The following is a 22,783-nucleotide window of genomic DNA, read 5'->3' as shown; positions in this document are numbered from 1 at the left end:
CTCATTTCTGCTGAGCGACAATCTTTACTTGGGACAGGTAGGTAGGCTTACCATCGCAGTCAATCGAAGAGCGACAGTATTTCCGGCGACAACGTATAGTGCTTCAACATGCTTGATTGGTCTTTCACGTGTGTTCTGCTGCCATCACATGCCAACGTCAAGCCTACAACAAGTGAATGCTAAAACGTCTTGGAAAAACAATTATAGACCAACTTTCAGGTACGTTTTCTAACAGATCTGAGCAGTGATCCTTAATATTGTCAATAATTAATCATCTGTATATATTATTCTGTATTGGGTAGTTTTTGTATGAGATGACATGTTCAGATTCTATTCGAAAATTTAAAGCAAAAACAATTTTTTTTTTTTTTCAAGTTTATTGACGTGACCCGCGCCGTAGGTCGAACCGGTACCACCAGTCACCTTCACTCAGCGGCCGGCCCCTCATTTTTGCTGAAACTTATCACCCTGAAATATTAGTTTGGCATGGGTTGTGGCCAAATTAAACACAATTTCACTCATTAGTACTCATTGTGCACATATACATGCTTATTTTTCCTCTCAGAAAGTGTGCCAGGATCAATTCTTTATGAAATAAAATTGGGCAATTTCACCCACCCCGTCCGTCCCCCGTCGGCTACTCAATAAACAATTCCTGTTCCCTCTTTTCTTGTTAGTTGAATGACATGCCATTTTCTCTACGTTATTTGTCATGATTATGATCCTAAAGATTTTACGATTCAACTTATTAATTATCATTGCACTGTTTTGACTTTCAAATCATACTTCACCACATTTTCCTAGATTGGTGTGAACTTAAATTTGCCGCGTGGAGTATTCGACCATCCACGGCCCAAGTGTGATTCATCGGGGGTGCACGCCAGCCTGACCGTATACCGTCGTACGCGGCGCGGGCACGGCCGCCATGAGTCAGACCAATTCACATAACACGTCAAGTTCGTTGAGCTCTGCGGGCACCGTGTCGAGCATGGAGACGCTACCGACTCAAGACGTTGTTGACGGCTTCTTTGATGAGCACGAGGAGGCCGATGAGAACCCGGAGATTGTGTGGGGCCGTCTGTTGCCTGTGGGCAAAACTTTTGTTGCAGTGGGTAGGTCGTTTTTTGTTGTGCCTAAATTTGACGTTGTAAAGAAATGCAATGCATTGAGTAAAGTGCCAGTCTGATTTGCTAACCAAAGTATAAACAAAGCAAATATTTGTTTTCTTTCTCTTGTTTAGTTTTCCTCTTCTGTAATAACTAAATATTACTCCACCAAGGCACCATGGATAATTTTACTCTCATTCAATCATATAATCATATGATATTTAATTAAGATTATGATGATGAAAATTGACAAAAAAGGAATCACAACTAAAAATTAGACAAGTGCATTTCGTACAGAAATTGAAGAAACAATTAAAAACTTGTTTGTCCAAAATTCCCTACTTATTTATATTTTTTACTGTATTTTCTATATTTGTTCGATCAACCTGATTTATTTATAAACTCAGTGCATAATTTAAATGGCCAAAGAAAAAATAAGAATGAACAATAAATCACAACAAATTTGCCTAAATAATGTTGTTTAGTTCAACCTTTTTTTAATTTCTCTTTCGAGAGATATTAATTGGTAAGCAAAACACCCACTTTCAAATGTAGATAGAATTGTGAAAAGTAAAAATAGTGTTTAGACGGATGGCTCCTCTAGCAAGCTTGGGAGACACTTAGCCCTCAAAAAGCATGTAGTAAGCACAGAAATGTATTACTGAACAGAACTATGTTACCAGCCAAAATTACATTAAGTTTACACTGTTGTGACTGGTGCCCCATTAACAAATTTCTTGGCAAAGAAATTTGTCTTTTGGTATTTTCTGCTTAGAAGCTTTATAAAATTGGGCCCAGGTTGGACTCCCTGTCTTTAATGGAGGAGTCCAAGCTGGGCTAGGGGGAGACACAGCCTTGAATTGACCAAATTTCTCTAAATTCTCTTGTAGATCTAAAGGAGACAAAAGAACAAAGCAAGGATGAGTACATCTTTGGACGAGACTCGTTGTGTGACGTCACCTACACCACTCAACAGATGTGTAATAATCCATGTTATCAAGCCATCAGCAAGAGGCACTTCAGGATATACAAGGTTCGCAATACTCACCTCCCCTAGGCCTTTCTCAAACCTTGGCTTACGGCCCGTTCACACAGGCCCCGATAACGAAAACGAGAACGATAAAAATGCATGCCCTCGATTGGTTGAATAAGGGCGTGTATCTTTAACGTTTTCGTTCTCGTTATCTGGGCCTTTTTGACCATGCCTTTAGACTCTGGCTCCAGGCACAGTCTGATGTTCGAAACCACCACCCCGTGCAAAACACACTCTGCTCCAAAAAGTACAGGCTTGAAGGTCAGTTCATAGTTGCTGCATTTCCACTGCGTAGGTGCAATGCACGAAGCCCAGGCTGGAGACTGAACCCAGGCCAGGGTTTCAGAAAGGTCCCTAGAGCTGCTTCAATACAGAAAGTAGCTAAGCACACACAACTTTAATTACCAGAATAAGGTTACCAGCCAAAATACTACAATTTCACACATACCATTTGTGACTGGTTTCCTGCTTATATAAGCAGAAAAATGGTTAAGCAATAATTTCTGTAAAAGCAGCTCTATTGAATTGGCCATGGTACTTCACAGAGGCAACGGAGGCAATTGCATTCAAGCCCCTGATCATTGCCTCGTTAAAGTGTTCAAAAAGAAAATGTCCCTGTTCCAAGAAGGGAAGCACTACCTTGCCAATACAAACTACAAGAACAAAACATCAGTCCTTCAAATTCATTTAGGGATCTAGCTGGAAAGTAATGTAAAGACTAGAATATGAGGATCCCTGTGACCGTTGTTTTTTTGGAAGAGAACACTCCTTTTGATCCTCTCGTTTTCAAGCAACACATCATATCTAAAAGCACTCACATGAACAACGAGGATCAGCTTTTGGTTGAAGAACAATACACTTTCTCTTTGAAGAATTGTTTTTTAGAATCATAATTACGTCTCTTAACTTGCAGGAGAAGAAAAACAACAGCGTCTTCGTTTTCATTGAGGACTTTAGCTCCAATGGAACCTTCTTGAACGGGGAGAAGATTGGTAAAGGAAACAAGTCTGTCATGAAGAACAACGATGAAATAGCACTGTCCATGCCCAAAAATAAAGGTACACCTTTAGGAGCTTTTTCTTGATTTGTTGATGAAAATAAAAGTGGCGTCTTATAGTCAGTCACTCAGTGACGCTCATATCGCTTGTACATTATTACCCCTGGTCACTGGGCCATTTGTTTAATCTTTAAACCATCTCACTATACAGCCTATGCTGCTAAGTATGTAGCGCACCCAGCTAGATCGATCACAAGAACCATCTCTGCCCTCACAGGTACCAGTTTACCCCCTGGGTGAAGAGAAGCATTTACGCCAAAGTGTCTTGCCCAAGGACACAAGTGTCATGACCGGGATTCGAACCTATACCCTGATGACTTAGCCACCACAACTTGAATTTAATACTTGGCCATGACACCTCATGAATACATGTGTAATGTAAAGTTTAGTAGCTACCAAAAGAAAGAAAAAGGTAGGGGGGATGACGGACGAAACTGAACTTGAAATTATTTATATTTTGTTCAAACGCTATTCTTTTATCAAGCTTGCAGAGTCTGCACGACAGTACCCAGAGCTAGTATGTATTGACATTGTTGCGACAAGTTGTGATTAGAAACCTTTTTCATTCCCAGAACAAGGCATGTGCACACAAGTTGCCAGACAAGACTGCCCATTTGGTTCTGCTACATTTTGACTGAAAATGTCATCCAACAACCACTTGACCAAAGACAACTGGTTCCTCCATGTCGCAACTCTCTCAATACACAACTCTGCTCTAGCCTAAAGCCTGGTTCATACTTCCTGCGAAGGCAAATGCGATACAAATTTTGACGTCAAAAATTTGCAATGAATAGTTTGCATCAGTTGACTTAAGTTGTGCTCAACTCCTGCGAAACATTCGCTGCAAAAACAGCCCTGTGACGTCAAAATTGGTATCGCATTCTTTGAATTAGTATGAACCAGGCTTTATGCTAAAAATAATAGCCCAGTGGTCCAGTGGGTATATGGAGGCCGTGTAAACTTAAAAGTTTTGATTTTCCATTGCAGCATATGTTTTCATGGACAGTAACGAAACAGAACAGGAAGATCTACCCGCTGCCATTAGGAATAAATACATCTTGTCTAAAGTACTGGGAAGGTATGTGTTTTAGTTTAAACTTTGAATATAGGAAACTCGACAACAGATAGAGCTCAATACTGTGGTTTCAAAGGTCTTGGGTACAACATGCATTCCAATGGGAGACTTTCTGGGACGATAGAGGGCAGCAGACTTACCGGGTAAATCCATTGTTCTCAGAATTATGCGCATGTTCAGAACTACGTAAACAATGGAAATTTACCCGGTATGTCTGCTGCCACCTAGTGTTGGAAAGTCTCCAATTCTTTCAGGCCTTGAACTTCACTCTTGAAGAGCCACAGCCATTTTTCTCTGATAAGGGGCACCTCTGAGGTTATTTTGTTATTGGAACTTTGCAAAGGGCACTACGGCAAAAAGCACAGGGCACCACAGCAATTAGTTTTTGAGACAGGCAATTTCTCAAATAATAAAAGACTTCAGCTGAAGCCTTTTATTATGCATCTGAAAGTTATGTAACACAAGTTATTTTGTCTTTCATTATTCTCTTGCAAATTCGATGATCAATTGATTCCAAATTTCAACAGGTTTGTTATTGAATGCATAATGTTGAGAATACACCAAGTGAGAATACTGTACTTTGACAAATACCGAGCGTGTCCAGTGCCTTTAAATAGGGATGCGTATACTGGTCTTTGACAAATACCGAGCGTGTCCAGTGCCTTTAAATAGGGATGCGTATACTGGTCTTTGACAAATACCGAGCGTGTCCAGTGCCTTTAAATAGGGATGCGTATACTGGTCTTTGACAAATACCGAGCGTGTCCAGTGCCTTTAAATAGGGATGCGTATACTGGTCTTTGACAAATACCGAGCGTGTCCAGTGCCTTTAAATAGGGATGCGTATACTGGTCTTTGACAAATACCGAGCGTGTCCAGTGCCTTTAAATAGGGATGCGTATACTGGTCTTTGACAAATACCGAGCGTGTCCAGTGCCTTTAAATAGGGATGCGTATACTGGTCTTTGACAAATACCGAGCGTGTCCAGTGCCTTTAAATAGGGATGCGTATACTGGTCTTTGACAAATACCGAGCGTGTCCAGTGCCTTTAAATAGGGATGCGTATACTGGTCTTTGACAAATACCGAGCGTGTCCAGTGCCTTTAAATAGGGATGCGTATACTGGTCTTTGACAAATACCGAGCGTGTCCAGTGCCTTTAAATAGGGATGCTTTTCAAAACCGAACTATCCAGCTGGATCTGCATTAAGTGACAATCTTTATCTTTTTCAACAGGGGGGCGTGTGGGCTTGTTAGGTTGGCCTTCAGGAAAGGAAATTGCGAAAAGTTTGCGATTAAAATCATCGAGAAGAAGACTTTCTCCATCGGCGGCTCAGTTCTAAGTGTGAGTACAATGAATTGATACTGACTAGCAGTGTAATACACACCCTGCAGTGTTAAACAGTACACACAGATTCTATTGTTTGCATCCCTGTGGAGACGTCTTTACGTCTACCCTTTGTCCCTGTTGTTAAGATCTTCCCATAGAGTTTGTTGTGTTCCCTTTCCCGTTTTGTTCTCTGCCTCCATAAGGTAGTGAATATGGTGAACTATGAGAAAACAGATCTGGCTATTGCAAATTGCTTACCAACCAAGACTAGGACCATGGTTTAAATTCAACAAAAAGTCAATGGCCTGTCATTCCAACCCTAGCAGAGTCTGTCTCGAAGGCTAAATGACAACACAACACACACAAACAACCAGGCCCTGAATTCCCTCTCTGTATTTAAATTATTGTTATATTTTGCAGAATATGGAGAAGACAGTCATGGAAGAAGTCAACATTTTAAAGTCGTTAGATCATGTGAGTGTTATGTACTTATCAACTGCTGGCTTAGACTGGTGCCCTGTATTTGTTCAAATAAATAACACAATTTGGTGTACCCAATAAGCCATGCACTAGTTAAATTTGAAGTCTGGTTCAAAGACTTGTATGGGGTGCGTTCCACTTGCGTTCGAAGTTACCAACGTTTGTGCATGTTTGTCAACAAGTTCGAGTGGATCGAGTTGTGCGTTAGCAACTATAGGCGAGCGTACTCTTGAGGTGTTTGCGGTTTGTCTTAAAATGGCAGCCAATCGTAAGGTAAACAGAGTATTTTGTGTCGTCATCTTCATTACAGAGTGCCGCCATATTGATATCACATAGTGCGCACCAATTATTCCCATGAAAACAACTTTTGCACACCAATTGTTTCCATGAAAAAACTTTCGCGCCTTGGCATGTGATATGCTTGCGCAAGTTGAACGCACCCCTGGTCACCATTACACCACCCCTAGTGGCCATTATACGAAGGCCATTGCCTCGTTCTGTTGCCCCTTCTCTTGGCTCTGGTTCCCCTCAAACTGTTCCTGCAGACTAAAAAGAGGGTCCTTTCCGGGATGAGAGTCATTGCTGACGAAAAAGTCTGTAACTGGGCTCCATCTGGGCCCAATTTCACAAATTTGCTTAGCATGAAATTTCTTCTTTGAAAAAAAACCCAGGATTACCAACCAAATTTCTATTCGTTGCATATTGCTTGTTACTGGTATTCAGCTGTTGTTTGCTTATCACATGGAAATTTGGTTGGTAGTCCTGTTTTTATCAAGGAAGAAATTGCATGCTAAGCAAATTTTCATGCTAAGCAGCTCTATGAAATTGGGCCCTGTTAGGATGTACATTAATATGATGGATATTTGGAACAGTATCCTTAGTGCTAGAGAAAAGGATACAAGACCATGACTCTTTAAATTTGGAGGGAAAAAACAGCCTCTTGACTACCAAAAAAGTCTAAATTCAGATAAAAGTGTGAACTTCCTCATCCTTGTCCTTTGCCAAATCAAATGGGCCTCACAACCTCGAAGGCGATGTTCCAGACCTGGCCACTGAAGGATATTTTATTATTTAGAAGTTATTTTACATTTTTGTTTTCAGCCTTGCATCATAGCAATTGAGGATGTGTGTCACACTGATGATAAACTCTACATCATTTTGGAACTGTAAGTATACAAATCGTTTTTCCTGTTGTAGATTCAATTTTTTTTAGTGAAACATGCAAGGATATTACACTTATTGGGGAGAAATCCTGTCATATGCAATCTCTCAAACTCTGAAATTACTTCATCTTAATCAAATTATGTACCATATACTGTATAAACTCCATGTTATAGTGACATAGACGCATACATTAAGTCCGAGTGCAGATGTGTTCCATTCAGAAATGCACTTTTAAGGAATTATTTGAATCCCTACTCACTGTGAATGAAGATTTATGTAATACAATTTACTTGTAGAAGTTTCAGCCTCATTAATCTTCAAGTTTTTGAGACAAAAAATGTGAAAATCACAGGGCAATAAGTTCAGGAGCGTCGCATAAATACGTTGCATGTGCTAAAATTATTCTCGTCTCACTGAGACAAAAAATATTTCCTGAAATTGTTCTAAAAATTTCTCAAAAACTACAGCACTTCCGCAATAAATATTTTAAGGGAAGCTTTCTACCATCACTATCTTTAAAACGTGTAAGTTATTGTAAATCTGTGGACGTTTGTGTTTTGTGTCGTACAAAGGAATACCCAAACCCTTTAAAACAAGATGGTGATTATCGACCCATTTTGTTTGCTTAGAGTTGAAGGTGGTGAGCTGTTCGACAGGGTGATCTCAGTGAAAAAGTTTGATGAATTGACTGCAAGGGTTCTCTTCTACCAGATGCTTTTGGCAACAAAATATCTCCATGACAACGGAATCACTCACAGGGACTTAAAAGTATGAATTGCATGATGTTGAATTTAACATAATTTATGACTGAAAGGATCTCGTAAAAGTGTGTATTCTGGACCTTAAAAAAATCCCCTTATCACATTACAAAGGTTCACTGTTACTGCATCTGCCATTACAACTCGTAGAAATCAACAGGCATGATATTTCTGCTACTTAAGTCTGATTTCCGATTTTTTAACCCTTGAAAAAATAAGAATTTGTTTTTTTATTAAAGGCAGTGGACACTAAACTATTGGTAATTACTCAAAATAATTATTAGCATAAAACCTTACTTGGTGACGAGTAATGGAGAGAGGTTGATAGTATGAAACGTTGTGAGAAACAGCTCCCACAGAGGTGACCTAGTTTTCGAGAAAGAATTAATTTTCCACGAATTTGACTTCAAGACCTTATCAGAAATAGATTTTGAGGTAATTCTTATATAGCGCATTTCACAATAAACCGTATCAATGCGCTTTACATTAGTGCCCTGGTCATCGGGCCAATAACATCCCTTTAATCTTTCTCAGCTCCCTATAAGATCTTACCAGAATATCTCTCAATATTTCTTTTTATTATTATTTATTATTATTATTATTATTATTATTTCACAGCCAGAAAACATCCTCCTCACCAACGATGAAAACCAAACCCTTATAAAAGTGACAGACTTTGGCTTGTCCAAGTTCCTTGGTGAGAAATCCTTAATGCAGACGCTATGCGGCACCCCGACCTATCTAGCCCCTGAAGTCCTGACAAAGGCTGGTAAGACAGGCTACGGGAAGAGTGTGGACTGCTGGAGTCTAGGAGTTATTTTATTTATTTGGTAAGTAAGTTTTTTTTATAATGGAGGGTATATTTTTAATTTTAGAAATTTGCATCGAGGATAAGGATATTAATTTTGGTATTACCCATATACACCGATGTGTGTTAGCACTGTATACTCAGTACTTCCCCGAGCTTTGTGAAAAAAAAAATCACAGGCATATTACTTGGTCGGGATTCGAACCCACAACATTTCTAGAGTAGTGTCTTGCCAACTTGGGTGTAATTTGAGGTTTTTCCCTTCTTTAAATTTATTGCAAACCTGCGTGTCGTGGTGCAGCGAATTAGGGTGCCGGACTCAAGCTCTTGTGGTTCTGATCAGCAGAGCATGGGTTCGAGTTCCAGTTGTGGCACTTGTGTCCTTGAGCAAGACACTTTACCACAATTGCTATGTCCTACGGATGAGACATTAAGCCGTTCTAGGTCCTGTGTACTAGGATTGGTTTTGCACTTTAAAAAAACCCAGATTACTTATCGTGGAAGAGTAGCGGTTAACTCTAGTGTTTCTAGTTTAAATAGCAAGCACCCTTGTTTACAGGTTTTGCTGTGGCCTGCGCGTACTGTGATTAAGTTCACTTATGAGGCATTATTGGTTTCATTTTCAGAAACATGTAATAATAGAAACATCTTACACATTCTTTTTAAGAATTAGGGCAGCTGCTAGAGCAATGCAAGATTCTTTCCTTGTAAATTTGGTTTACATGTGTGTTAGTGGTTGTAGCATACATTTAGTTCGCCATTTGCCAACAAGGTGCGTGGGTATGTGGTAACAATTATATTCACAAAGATACCGACTAATAAGGAGACCGCCGACATAGGGCTGGATAGCTCAGTTAGAAGAGCGCCAGGACGTTAATCCGGATGTCATTGGTTCAAGTCCTGACCTGATCCAGTCAATTTTTTGTGTGGTTCAAATCAAGACTAGAATTCTTTTCATTTGGCTGTTTGATCCCCTTCCAGCCTTGGTGGGTATCCACCATTCACAGAGGAAGTGACCGTGATGCCGTTAGACGAGCAGATCAAGAGAGGGTACTACAGTTTCCCCGGTAAATTCTGGAAAGGTGTCTCAGAAAAAGGTGAGAAAAGACGTGTAGCTCTCTGTCTATGAATAAAACTAATAGAGCGAATAAAATCCGACTAGGATAGGAAGTAAAGCTGTTGTTCCCATGTGAATTGTGTAATTGAACATCAAAGAACCAAGGGATCGATTTTACAAAGAGTTAGGACTATAACTAACTAAAGACTAGTCCTAGGGTATAATAAAAATTAATGCTAGTCCTAAGTTGGACCTAGATAAGACTAAGTCTTTACTCTTGGTGAAATCCACACCAGGACACTTATTGATAAAAGAAAGGAGTCACATCTTTGTTCCTGACAGTGGCTGATTTTGTGTGTCCCCCCCCCCCTCCATACGGCAAACTGTGTACAAACTTCTTTTGATAGCGACCTCTTTTGAATACTCCTCCTGCAGCCCATGTGAATTTCTTATGGAGGGACAAAATCTCCCAGGACAGATTTCCCTAGGACACCAGCACTTCTGTACTTTCCCGAGCTCTGTGAACAAAATCACAGGCATACTACTCAAGTGGGATTTGAACCCATGACTGTTGCAATTCTAGAGCAGTGTCTTACCAACTCTTTTTCACAGAGTTCGGGAAAGTACTGAGTATACAGTGCTAATACACATCATTGATATGGGTGAAACCAAAATTAATATTCTTTATCCCGATACAAATTTCCATCTATTAAAGTTGTAACAAGCAAAACAATTGTTCTTTCAGCCATGGACTTAATTAAGAAACTGCTTACAGTTGACACAAGAAGACGATATACAGTGAACCAAGCCCTCAAGCATCCTTGGCTACAAGACGACAAAATGAAAGCCATTGTTGACAACCTTATGAACCCACCGTCAAAAAAGATGCCACCACCTCCAGCAGGGGTAAGACAAAGCTCACAAAAAGTCTCATTTAATAATATTTTTTAAAGGGGTTTTGATACCTTCTGTTGATCAAGTTTTTGGGCCATGACATGAATCCCTACTCACTGTGAATGAAGATGTATGTGTTATAATTTAACTGTAGAAATTTCAATTTCATAAGTCGTTAAGTTTTTGAGAAATAAAAGTGAAAATCATTGAGCAATGTTTTTAGGAGAGTCGCGTTGGATTGTTGTACATGCTGAAATAATTTTCATCTCAGCGAGATGAAAATTATATCCGTGAATTTTTGTAATAATTTTTTTCCCCAAAAACTACAGCACCTCAGCAATTATAAATTTTAACGGAAGCTTTCTACCATCATCTTCAAACTGTGTAAGTTTAATGTAAATCTGTGGACATTGTGTTTTGTGTCCTACAAAAAGTACCTAAACCCTTTAACTTAATAACCCTTCTTCAATCAACAGGGAATATCCAAGAAACGCAACTTTGACAAAACTTCTGAAGATCTGAACGGAGACTACTCAAACAGTAGCAACGGCACATGCAAAACACCCAGGCTTTCTGACAGCAGTGACGAGGTCACCAAAAGCTCCTCGGATGTCTCTCTGAACTGACCATAATATCCAAACTGTGCGTAACCCACTGAGGGCGCCCTTCATACAGACAGCTGCTAAGAGTTAAAAGGAATAGCATAATCTTAATTGCGAGTTCATTTCACTATGTTCCTGAAATGACCATAATAATATTCTAGCCTAAACATCTGATGTCACACTTCGAGCCTCGTGGATTACACCAGAGATCTGCTGTTGAGCCTACGTACACAATCACCTTTGACCTCCCATCATTTTAAATGGCCTTCATCATGGTTCTGGAGATTCATAGTTAAATCCAGCATACATGTGTTTACATAAACCAGTACCAGTCCTTCTGTGGATAAAGACAGGAGACCTGTCTAATATTCAGGCAGCTGCGATAAATTTAAAGGAATATCATTTTTAATTGCGGTTCATGCCATTCAGGATCCTGAATATGCAGGGAACGATTTCATCCATTAAATTTGTGTAGCAAAATATTTCGACTCAACATTTTTTGTGGACACCGACACTTAATGCTAATATCGAGTAGCTACCTGGACACTCTGTGTGAGATTTTTTTCTGCTATACAAGGGAAATCGTTCGCTGTGTTGAATTTGAAACTATGGGGTTTTCGTGCAAGCCCCATCATAAATAATTACACTCCTTAAGAGAAGCAGTGCTTTTTGACGCTGGCTAAACAGTCAGATTTGTACATTGGCCATGGCAAACATACCACTAAAAGTCCTGGATCCATGGAACCGAGTATTCTGCTGTTGAGAGGGAAGTGAGAATGAAACTGCATGCTAGAGCCAGAGGAAGTGAGACACACGGAATGAAAGACAATGAAACCAAAGATTCAAATAAAATGGTGGCCAATTCTGAGGATGTCGGAGACTGGAAATGTGCACATGTACGTGCCGTGCATGACTCTCGGCCAAAGATAGGTTTTCGTTGAAGTCAGTGAGAGATGGCCTTTTTTTTTTTTTACTAAAAAGAGGTTTGTGGTCACACCTTGTAAATTGTGAATATCTCTTTGTGAGTAATGTTGGTCCTGCAAACCTGTTTTATTCAAACTTCCACCAAACAAGTTTTAAATCCTGTTTTTGTGAGTTTTTTTCTTGGGGGGGGGGGGTTTGTGATGTCAATATGCAAGGGGTCAATTAGATTTCAACTCTACTTTTGCCTGCCCATTCAATATCACCCACTGTGGTTTTGAATGGTCGATAACCTGTGCTGATCTTCAATGGGGTATCATGTGGTGAACGTATCTATGCAGTACTTGGTCAACCCTCCTACTGTCTGATCATTCAATGTCACCCACTGAGGTTTTGAGAGGTCCATAAACTATACCAGCCTGCAATTGGTAATCATTTTGTAAATGCATCTATACAGTGCATGTAAATGAAGCTAAATGAATTGACTTTGTTTTGGATAAGGATATAAATTTGTATCCCAACAAATTTGAATCTGAAGTGTTTCTGTCTGATACATTTCACAGATTGTGCTTCCTGCGAAATCTGAAAAAGCGACCAACTTTTGAAATGAAATTTTCACCAGTCAGTTTTATTATATCCACATTTTTATAGGATTAACACATAGGAAAAGTTAAAAAATCAAAGGTACACTTTGCTTTTAATTAAAGTAGTATTTATGATTCTATAGATGGATTGCAGTACGCATCATCGACTGCCATCTTTGATGTATTAACATGGGAAAGGTGCACGCGCAGCGGGCACACTTGTCCCTTATTAATACATCAAAGATGACGCATTGCAATCCATCTATAACAAAGAACAAACTATCATCATGTAATAGTTTTTAGCTTAAATTCCTGTCTTGCACAACTCAGAATTTGTGTTGGAAAAATTTGTTCAATTGTTTTGTGAAAAAAAAACCCCTATTTTTAAGAATAATTTTCATCGGAAGGACATCAGCATTTTTCCAACAATAATAGTATCTGTAAAACATTTTGAAAGAACTTTATAAGTGTATTTTTAAAAAGAACTACGTTTCCAGTATTTTGTATTCAAGAATTTTACCTAAAGATTACATCTTGCTGTATGTGGCATATTTCTTAGGGCTAAAGGGGGAGGGGGGGGGGGGTTCAAAGAATTTACTTTTTAATACAGTGTACAAATATAATAATTGTGCCATTGCAGACCACATGTCACAAACACCACCGTGTACGAAACAAGGCGTTCTGAATTGCCACAAGTACAAATACCTGTACCTTCAAAATCAAATTAATTGCTGGAACGAATGTAAACAATGTGGGGAAAAAATGTGAATACTTATTTTTTGTATATAATAATTTTAGGTGATATGGTCCCGTTGTGACCAGGTAGCTCAACAAAAAAAAGCCAAATAAACTTGTACCTACATAGAAAACAAACTGGTTGATATTTCGGTGTTTTAATTAATTTAGACCTCACTTATTTCAAAAAGTTTGTAATAACTTTGATGACGGCACCAAGTACACAATATCAAAGGAACACGTTGCCTTGGATCGGACGAGTTGGTCTATGAAAAGCGTTTGAAACCGTTTGTTATGAAATGCATATGGTTAGAAAGATGTTTTAAAAGTAGAATATATTGATCCACACAAGTATCAATCAAAATTGCACGGTTTTCATTTTACGGCGCGACCTAACACGGTCAGCCATTTATGGGAGTCAAAGTTTTGAGTTTTGACTCCCATAAATGGCCGACCGTGTTTGTCGACGAGGTAAAACGAAAACCACGCAATTTCGAGGCATATTTGTGTAGATCATTGTATTCTACTTTTACACAATCTTTCTAACCATATTGATTTTATAACAAACGGTTCCAGGACGCTTGTCAAAGACCAACTCGACCGATCCAAGGCAACGTGTTCCTGTTACCTCTACCCTCGCAGGTTCCCATTTTTACCCCTGGCTGAAGAGCAGTAATTGTAGTGAAGCATCTTGCTCAAGGATACAAGTGCCATGATCGGGATTCGAACCCACACTCCGATGACTTAACCACCCAAAAATTAATTTGATGGCCTTAACTGCTCGGCCATGACACCCTATACCAGCCAAGATTTTGTACAGAAAGATTCGACTGCATTGCCACAATGCCTTTCATATCTCAGGATGACGCAGCCGTGAATGGCACCTTGTGTAATTAGTAAAAATTACTCTACTAGAGTTAGTTTCAAATTTAAGCTTTTAGAAGTGTTGCATTATGTTGGCCTTATGTTTGATGTAGTCTGGGAGAGGAATGTGCAGCTACTTGTCAAAGCCTATTCAGCCTCTAGACAAGGGTGCGGCTGACGACGGTGGACGGTTTGTGTGCTCAGTGGGTGCCAAAATATGTACAAAAATAGAGATTGTGTGAGTAAAAACATGACTCTTGATGCCTACTCGCATCTGATGGCCTCCTTGAACAGCTCCAAGGTAGGCAGCTCGATAATATCTAGTGATTACTAATAGTAATACAGATGGCTCGACACTTAAACTACTGGCCTCGGGCCTGCGGTCCATTGTAATATTTGAGCCCTCGGAGTCTAATGGACTTGCTTTCTGCTGCGTATTCTTCAGGTCTGAAATCTAATCTTTAAAGGCAGTGGACACTATTGGTAATTACTCAAATAATTATTCACATTAAACCTTTCTTGGTGACGAGTAATGGGGAGAGATTGATGGTATAATACATTAAGAGAAACGGCACCCTCTGAAGCGCCAACGTTTTCGAGAAAGAAGTCATTTTTCACGAATTTGATTTCCAGGCCTCAGATTTAGAACTTGAGGTCTCGAAATCAACCATCTAAACGCACACAACTTTGTGTGATAAGGTTGTTTTTTCTTTCATTATTATCTTGCAAGTTCGATGACCAATTGAGCTCAAATTTTCACAGGTTTGTTATTTTATGCATGTTGAGATACACCAACTGTGAAGGCTAGTCTTTGACAATGGGAAACTTTAGATCATCTGCCAATCACCAAGAGAGGGCGCTCTTCACCAGGTAATGTCAACAACTTAGGAATAGGAGGAGCATGAGTGACGGTCACTGACAGCAAATACTTTGTGTTTTGCGTGTTTTTGATTTTGTATTTTAGATTTAGCCAAACTGTATTTTATTTTTCATAACACTTTGCGAGCATAAACCAAACTGTTCTGGAACAGGACGTACTGGACACGAGTTCCCCAAGGATAACAAGCGGTGTGCATGAGTTTTGGGGAGTGTTTCTTCTAGGGTAAAGCAAAAATTCCAAAATGCTGACCTACCAAAACTTGAGAAGAAATCTGAAGTTTAGTTGTATGGCAATGTATCTGATTTAATTTTCAAGAGGCTGAGAGACTTCTAAATATTTTTTGAGTATTTTTGAATTTTTAGCATTTACCGTTGTTTGCTATAGGAGTTGTGCACCCTTACCTGGTAGGTCTTCTGCCCTCTAGTGGCAGAGCTTTCAAAAAGTCTCCCATTACCAATAGTGTCCACTGCCTTTAAAAGGGCAGGGCCACTTTTATTGTGCAGAGGGCACTTTCATTGGAAAATCTTAAAGTCAATGGGAAATTTTTGAAGGAGCACCATGGCCAAGACCAGGGGCAACGCGGAGACTATGGCCTCCAATGCAGGCCTGATTCTCCAGGCTATTTTTTTTCCCTAAAGCTTGGGTTTCTGTTGTTTAAGGCTCATCTCCCGCATTCTGTTGAGAGGGGAGAAGACTTCGTCATAGTGTGGATTGAGATCTTCCCTGACGCGCTTTATCCACGCCGCTAGTTTGGGATGGCCGGCGGTGACGTCTCGACCCGAAGCAGAAACCTGTACCACCTGAGGCAGTGATAATAACATTAAGCATTTATTAGGCGCTTGTATCAAAGTACCTTAAAAGGGATCGTCATACGTTCGGTAATCACTCTTGAAGACACTGGAGACTATTAGTTATCACTCAAAATAATTGTTAGCATAAAAGCTCACTATGTATCGAGCAATGGAGAGCTGTTGATAGAACAAAACATTGTGAGAAACGGCTCCCTCTGAAGTAACATAGTTTTTGAGAAAGAGGTAAATTCTCACTCAAATATAAAAAGACTTTAGGCCTGAAGCCTTTTACAAGGCATCTGAAAGCACATAAATTTGTGCAACAAGTTGGTTTTTTTTTTTCATTATTTTCTTGCAACTCATATGACCAATTGAGCTAAAAATTTTGCAGATTGTTATTTTATGCATCTGTTGGGATACAATTCCTAAAAAATTCCTAAAAAATTCCCAAAACTCAGTTTGGAGAAAATAAAAAATCTACTGACCTCGCTAACTGCAAGGAGGTCTGCAATGCTGATATGATCCCCTCTGAGATATGGGGTGTCCTGAAGGAAGACATCCTCTATGTTGGTCAGTGTGGTGTTCATCGACTCAACATACTCATGAAGTTTCCCTTTGTCTGGGGCAATTCCAGTAGATCTGGGGAGAATGACCTGAACAGAAGTTTATAAACAGAGCTGAGAGATCAAAGTTTATTCTTAGAAATTGCGGTCGAAGAAAATTATAAAATCTTTTAAAGTCTTTGAACGGAAAACTTTGAAGAAACTCAGCAGCTCCAAGAAATTTAACCCTGATGATGGACGAGAAAATAATGTCACATTGGAAGACTTTTGGGGACTCTAGGTTGCAGCAGACTAAGCAGGTTACGTCCATTGATCTTGCTCAGAACAACATAAATAATGGCATTTAAAGGCAGTGGACACTATTGGTAATTGTCAAAGACTAGCCTTCACAGTTGATGTATCTCAACATATGCATAAAATAACAAACCTGTGAAAATTTGAGCTCAATCGGTCATCAAAGTTGCGAGATAATAATGAAAGAAGAAAACACCCTTGTCACACGAAGTTGTGTGCGTTTAGATGGTTGATTTCGAGACCTCAAGTTCTAAACTTGAGGTCTCAAAATCAAATTCGTGGCAAATTACTTCTTTCTCCAAAACTATGGCACTTCAGAGGGAGCTGTTTCTCACAATGTTTTATACCACCAACCTCTCCCCATACTTGTCACCGAGAAAGGTTTTATGCTAATAATTATTCTGAGTAATTACCAATAGTGTCCACTGTCTTTAACCGGGCACATGTAAGTCTCCTGCCACCTAGCATTCAAAAGTCTCCCATCAAATAGTAAGTTGATTTGGTTACAGAATTCATTTTCCAACGATTGAGAGGGTTCACATGCATCAAAATTAATTCATACTAATCTTAATACTGAAACGAAAAGAACAAGCCTGGAACTTCATGGCCTCAATTGCCTTGGTCATGGCCTTGGTGCCCCTCTAAAAGATTCCCATAGACTTTAAGATCTTCCAATGTAAATGCTTTTTCCAAAATTAAAATGGCCTTGCCATTTCAAAGATGTTATTCCAGAGGCCCGTAAGAAGCAATTATTTACAACTTAAAGAAGCATAAATTGAACTCTGCAAATGGGTACATACCTCGTGCACAAAGACAGCTACACAATGCATTCGAGTATTCAGGTGCTGCCATGCCATGTACTCCTGCACCTTACCCCGTGCCTTGATGTCCTTTGGGTACCAATGATCAGGGCAGTGGTACCGTTCAGCGAGGTACTGAAGGATCGCTACACTGTTGGAGGAACAAGGAATGAGGGGAAGGTGTCAGAATCATTTTCAGAGATTGAAAATCTTCACTACTGGACCTACTTTTATGAAGCTGTTATTATAAGCAAAAAATACAGATTGACAACTTTCTTTGCTAAGCAAAAAGTGAGTGGGGCACCAGTCACAGTCACAACAAAGTAAACTTAATGTAATTTTGGCTAATAGCCTGTTTCTGTAGAGTAATACTGGCGCTTAGCAAGTTTGTTCCGGTACTTTGTGGCAGTCTGTGTGTATAGGAGTTAACGAACACAGTCTCCCGTAGAGGGGGCAGAGTAACACCCGTTACAGACAGACGCTCCAGAGTCCCACCAAACCAAATCTAAATCCTGAAAAGTTTGATGTCTGAAACAGTGAGAAGCGACTGAACATGCTAGAAGTCGAAAAGATTGACTATTGCAGTCTTTTGGAATGAGTTAACGAACACTCCAGTAGAGGGGGCACAGTAACACCGTTTTAAGACAGGCGCTCCAGAGTCCCGCCAAACCAAATTCTGATTTCTGAAAAGTTTGAAGTCTGAAAAAGGTAGGAGCGACGAGAGGAGCAAGAATTTGAAAGATTTACTATTGCAGTCGTTCGGATGACTCTGGAGCGCCTTGGATTTTTAGAGACATCAATCTTGTCGTGAGTTGAGCCATTGTAAATGTTAGGTCTGCCCTTCAAACAAAAATTTATTTTGGTCGACCTAGAGTCGCTCCAAATCTACTTGGTGGGCATGCAGGAGGGAGCTGGATCCCCCGCTCAGAACCTTTGCCCCCACCCCCCCCCCCTCCATGTGAGGTGGTAAAAATGCACAAATTACTCTTTGGACATCCCCTCACGTACTCACCTCTCTGTAAGGATGTAGTCACCATCTTGGATAGCTGGAACTCTCCTGAATGGATTAATGAGTCCATATTCACCACTTAAAGGTTCATCTTAAAGAAACAGAGAAAAAAGGATTAAGATTCTGTCATGTTACAATAATATGTTCAATTAGTAAACGAGTATTAAGTTCTCATAGCCAACCACCAAACAGGATCAGACTAATTTACCCTTCTGGCCTCATTTCAAGATGATTGCTCCACACATGCAGGCCTGAATTAGATTAGATTAAAAAATTTTATTTTTCACGCCCAGCATGAAAATCACTTCCCCGAATTTGCACATTAAAATACAGTCATTAAAAATAGCACAAAACACAAGAACCGTAGACATTAAAACAGCAACAATATAATAAAAAATAACACATTGCACAAATAAATAGTTTAAAATACATCAGAATTAAAATATACATAAAAAACAGAAACTAAACTAAGGATGACTTGGAAAGGAAAGGGGGTGGGAAAAGGAGAGAAGGAAGGGTGTGGCAGGGGTGGGAAGACAATACATGGGAACGAGGGAGAGGCCGTAGGAGACATGGATTGGGAAGTACGAAGCAAGTTATCTAATAAAATTGTTGTTAAAAAAGGAAATTGCACTGGGTAAGAAGGAGAGACGATGCTGATTAGTGTTGGATTTGAGTTGACGTAATCTCCCTGACTTATTAAAAACAAAAAGTGTAGGAACTCAGTGTAATAACACAGAGGCCTTGGAGGTCAGGGCCTCTGTTGCCCCTGGTCTCTTGGCATCGGTGCCCCTTTTAAATATTCACATAGACTTTAAGATTTTACAAGGGATTTGCAAAATGAAAATTGCCAAGCTCTTTCAAAGATGAAACTTAAGGCCTGCACATGCCAAAATAAAATATCACACTTGAAACCAACCTTGGAGAACAACATTTTCTTTCATAAATATAAAACAGCTCAACAAGGAAAAAAATAGAAGCATATCAAGTATCACACAAATTGATGACAAATTGGATTTAAAATTCCAACAAATTGACAAAATTACAATAGTAACAATGAATTAACAAAAGCAAGTATTTCAATGGAGCACAAAATAAGATTACTAAAATGCAAACAATTTATTTAGAAATAACCCACGTACACGACAGTAATTGCCGTGGTGCGTCTTAATTGTTTGCATTGGGGGGGGGGGGGGGGGGGGTGGTTGGTGCCCTTTGCGGCAACTTCAAAAAGCAGTGCCCTCTCCACCTATCTATCAATCAGAGGACTCAGAGTCAAGGCTCAAACCAAGAGCGTACTCTTGCATGCACCACTTTTTCCTTCATTATTAAAATGATATAAAATGGTATTAGATACCGAACCCCACGTGGTGGCAGGATACGGAAAGTTTTCAAAAAATATCATGGTAGAAAGGACCATAGTATTCACAGGAATTCTAACACTAAACATTTTAAGACTCATCTGATTTTTAATTTAACACTGCCTACCTTATTCATTCGGCAGCCAGCTAGCGACCGTGACTGCGGCCCTGGTGCGGCCCTGGTGCGGCGCACCGCAGCCGCCGCACGGTCCACGCCTAACAATAACATGGCATGAATGCAGCAGGGCAGCCAGTGAGGAAGGCCATCGGAATCTTTCCAAAAGTCCATGCAAACATTACAGAAATATAGGATTAATACAAGAAATTCGTGTAAACATTGTCGTCGAGTGGTTGCACTCCATCCGCGGCCGCAGCCCTTCTTCGTCGCCTCCGTGTGACTGCTAACCATCCGCCGAGCGAGGCAGGTGTGGCGGTTTCAACTTTCCGCCGTGTTCAGTTTTCCGAATGACCAAATACGGTAACATTACCTCATGCGATGCCTGCGCACAGCAAGCGAAAGTAGTCAATTTTTAGTGCCGTATTGAGTCATCCGTGTTACTCTCCGGTAGCTGTCATCATGGCGGCGTCCACGAGTACAACGAGCGGCGAACGCGTGGATCGTATGAGAGAATTTGGTGTGAAGACCAAGCAAATTATCCTGTATTTATACCGAACGAGCGTCAGAGAATCAGAAGAATTTTTTATTATTCTGGTTTAGTTTATTAAATTTATTTATTACCGTTTTTTTGGTTTATTTTATTTGTTTAGTTATTTTTTTTACAGTACTTGCCAGGGTATTCGCGGCGGTATTTTTGTCTGGCTACGTCACCCGGAAAACTGAACACGGCGGAAGACTGAAACCGCCACACCTGTATGGCCGGCGGAGATGACGACTTGCAAAAAGCTGTCGAGTTATCCGCAGGTCGAGTTGTCTGAGCCGTCAAGTTGTCCGGCAGACAACTCGTCTGCCGGACAACTTGACGGCTCATCAGACATCCGTCCAGGGTACGAAGTGTCAAATGTCACTTCATACGTTGTAAATGGACGAAGTGGTCAAGGTGACCACCTGACACACGACCCAACTTTGACAACCAATCGAAACGGGTATCGGTTCACCCACATAGGGGGGTGAACAGATATCCCGACAGGGATCATGGTGGAAAAAAAGTATTAAAATAAAAGTACTCACATTTTTTAAGAGTCACCGGTTTGGGGATGAACGGAATCCCATTGACTTTGCAGAAGAGCACCACAGCTCTTGAAGGCTGCGAAAAGAGGTCGTAGTAGACTTCCAGACTCATGATTAATTATATCATGGAGGTAGAATGGAGTTCAAGAAAGGTAAGCAGCCAACTTATGAAAGTTGTGCGCTACTTCATACGCGCCACTTTGTGTGCAATCTAGTGGCTATAGAAAATGGCTTTCGTGATACATGACCGGGAATTGAGTGAACTTTGGCAGCAAAACAACCTGCTGAATCAATAAATTATGATTCAGGTTGTTCCAACGTTCAAAAAGTTCGCACTGGGGTTGATATAGACAACCTATCCGAATCTGGGGGTTCTGTGCTACAACGTTTGAGGAGATTTTATAAATCATTAGGTTTCAAAGTTGGTACCATTTGGCTGTATGATGTGGAAAATGCCTCATGGAAACTGGCAGGAGTCAGTTTGGGGAAAAACAAACATTTGATGTTTTTCTTGGGTAATAAGCGAACACTCCAAATGGCTAACCTACCAAAATTGAAAAAGAAATCTGAAGTTCAGTTAAATAATAATAATATTTTGTGAAAGTTCAGTTGTCTGAAAATGATATCTGATTGGTTTCAAGAGGCACGAGAGGCTTAAATATTTTTCCCGAGTATTCTTGAATATTTAGTATTAACTCTTGGTTACTATTTACATAGTTTGGCACACCCTTCTTTATCTATCCTTTATATGGGCAAAGAGGCTGCTGCCGTAAGAGTCAACTCACACATAACTTGTCTACGCCTGCAACCGTGGACCTCCTATTGTCCCTCTTTTTTGCAACAGCTCCCATTGGTTTGTACAAATTTTCCAACTGTATGTGGACCTTTCCCGAACCGTGGATAGGTCCCGCTTTGAATGTACATACCTACTCATCCACACAAAAAATCTCAACTGGTGTATTTTGTCTACTGTTATGGATGGTCAGAGACAAAAATAGACTTAAGAACAGGGCTTGAACCTCTGACCTATGCTGCTTAGTTTGGAAGAATATCTGTATGGGGTGTTGTTAACTATGAGCAATACTAGGCTGTCACATTCTCTTCACAGTTAATAATAATAATAATTTTTATAACTTTTATATAGCGCTTTATACACCATGTCTCAAAGCGCTTCCAACATGATACCCTGATCACTGGGCCATTTCATTCCTTAAACCATCTCAGCTCCCTGGGGAGTATACAGCCTGTGCTGCCAAATATTTAGCACACTAAGCTAAACCAACCACAAGAACCATCTCTGCCCTCACAGGTACCCATTTACCCCTGGGTGGAGAGAAGCAATTACAGTAAAGCGCCTTGCTTGGGACACAGGTGTCACAACCGGGATTCGAACCCACACTCTGCTGAAAAGAAACACCAGAGTTTGAG

The 22,783-nt window shown here is 40.1% G+C and overlaps 2 protein-coding genes across 2 annotated transcripts; one reads left to right on the top strand and one right to left on the bottom strand.

The window, feature by feature from the left end:
• Positions 1 to 150: 150 nt before the first annotated feature.
• LOC117290682 (serine/threonine-protein kinase Chk2-like) lies at positions 151 to 13,882 on the top strand. Its single transcript, XM_033772204.1, has 13 exons — positions 151 to 219; positions 805 to 1,112; positions 1,997 to 2,139; positions 3,053 to 3,197; positions 4,184 to 4,274; positions 5,508 to 5,616; positions 6,022 to 6,075; positions 7,183 to 7,247; positions 7,875 to 8,013; positions 8,622 to 8,833; positions 9,793 to 9,908; positions 10,614 to 10,774; positions 11,239 to 13,882. The coding sequence occupies exons 2-13, from the start codon at positions 926 to 928 to the stop codon at positions 11,386 to 11,388; spliced, it is 1,572 nt and encodes a 523-aa protein (XP_033628095.1). The 5' UTR covers positions 151 to 219; positions 805 to 925; the 3' UTR covers positions 11,389 to 13,882.
• A 1,877-nt stretch (positions 13,883 to 15,759) lies between these two features.
• On the bottom strand, positions 15,760 to 21,588 carry LOC117290680 (glutathione S-transferase theta-1-like). Its single transcript, XM_033772201.1, has 5 exons — positions 21,356 to 21,588; positions 18,809 to 18,896; positions 17,797 to 17,947; positions 16,625 to 16,792; positions 15,760 to 16,148 (listed from the first exon to the last, which is right to left on the bottom strand). Exons 1-5 carry the CDS (start codon positions 21,465 to 21,467, stop codon positions 15,981 to 15,983), a joined length of 687 nt encoding a protein of 228 aa, XP_033628092.1. The 5' UTR covers positions 21,468 to 21,588; the 3' UTR covers positions 15,760 to 15,980.
• Positions 21,589 to 22,783: the final 1,195 nt, after the last annotated feature.

The sequence above is a fragment of the Asterias rubens genome, chromosome 5, assembly GCF_902459465.1.
Source record: "Asterias rubens chromosome 5, eAstRub1.3, whole genome shotgun sequence".
Lineage (NCBI taxonomy): Eukaryota > Metazoa > Echinodermata > Asteroidea > Forcipulatida > Asteriidae > Asterias > Asterias rubens.
Note: the sequence above shows the minus strand (reverse complement) of the source record. Positions and strands in the feature narration are given on the sequence as shown.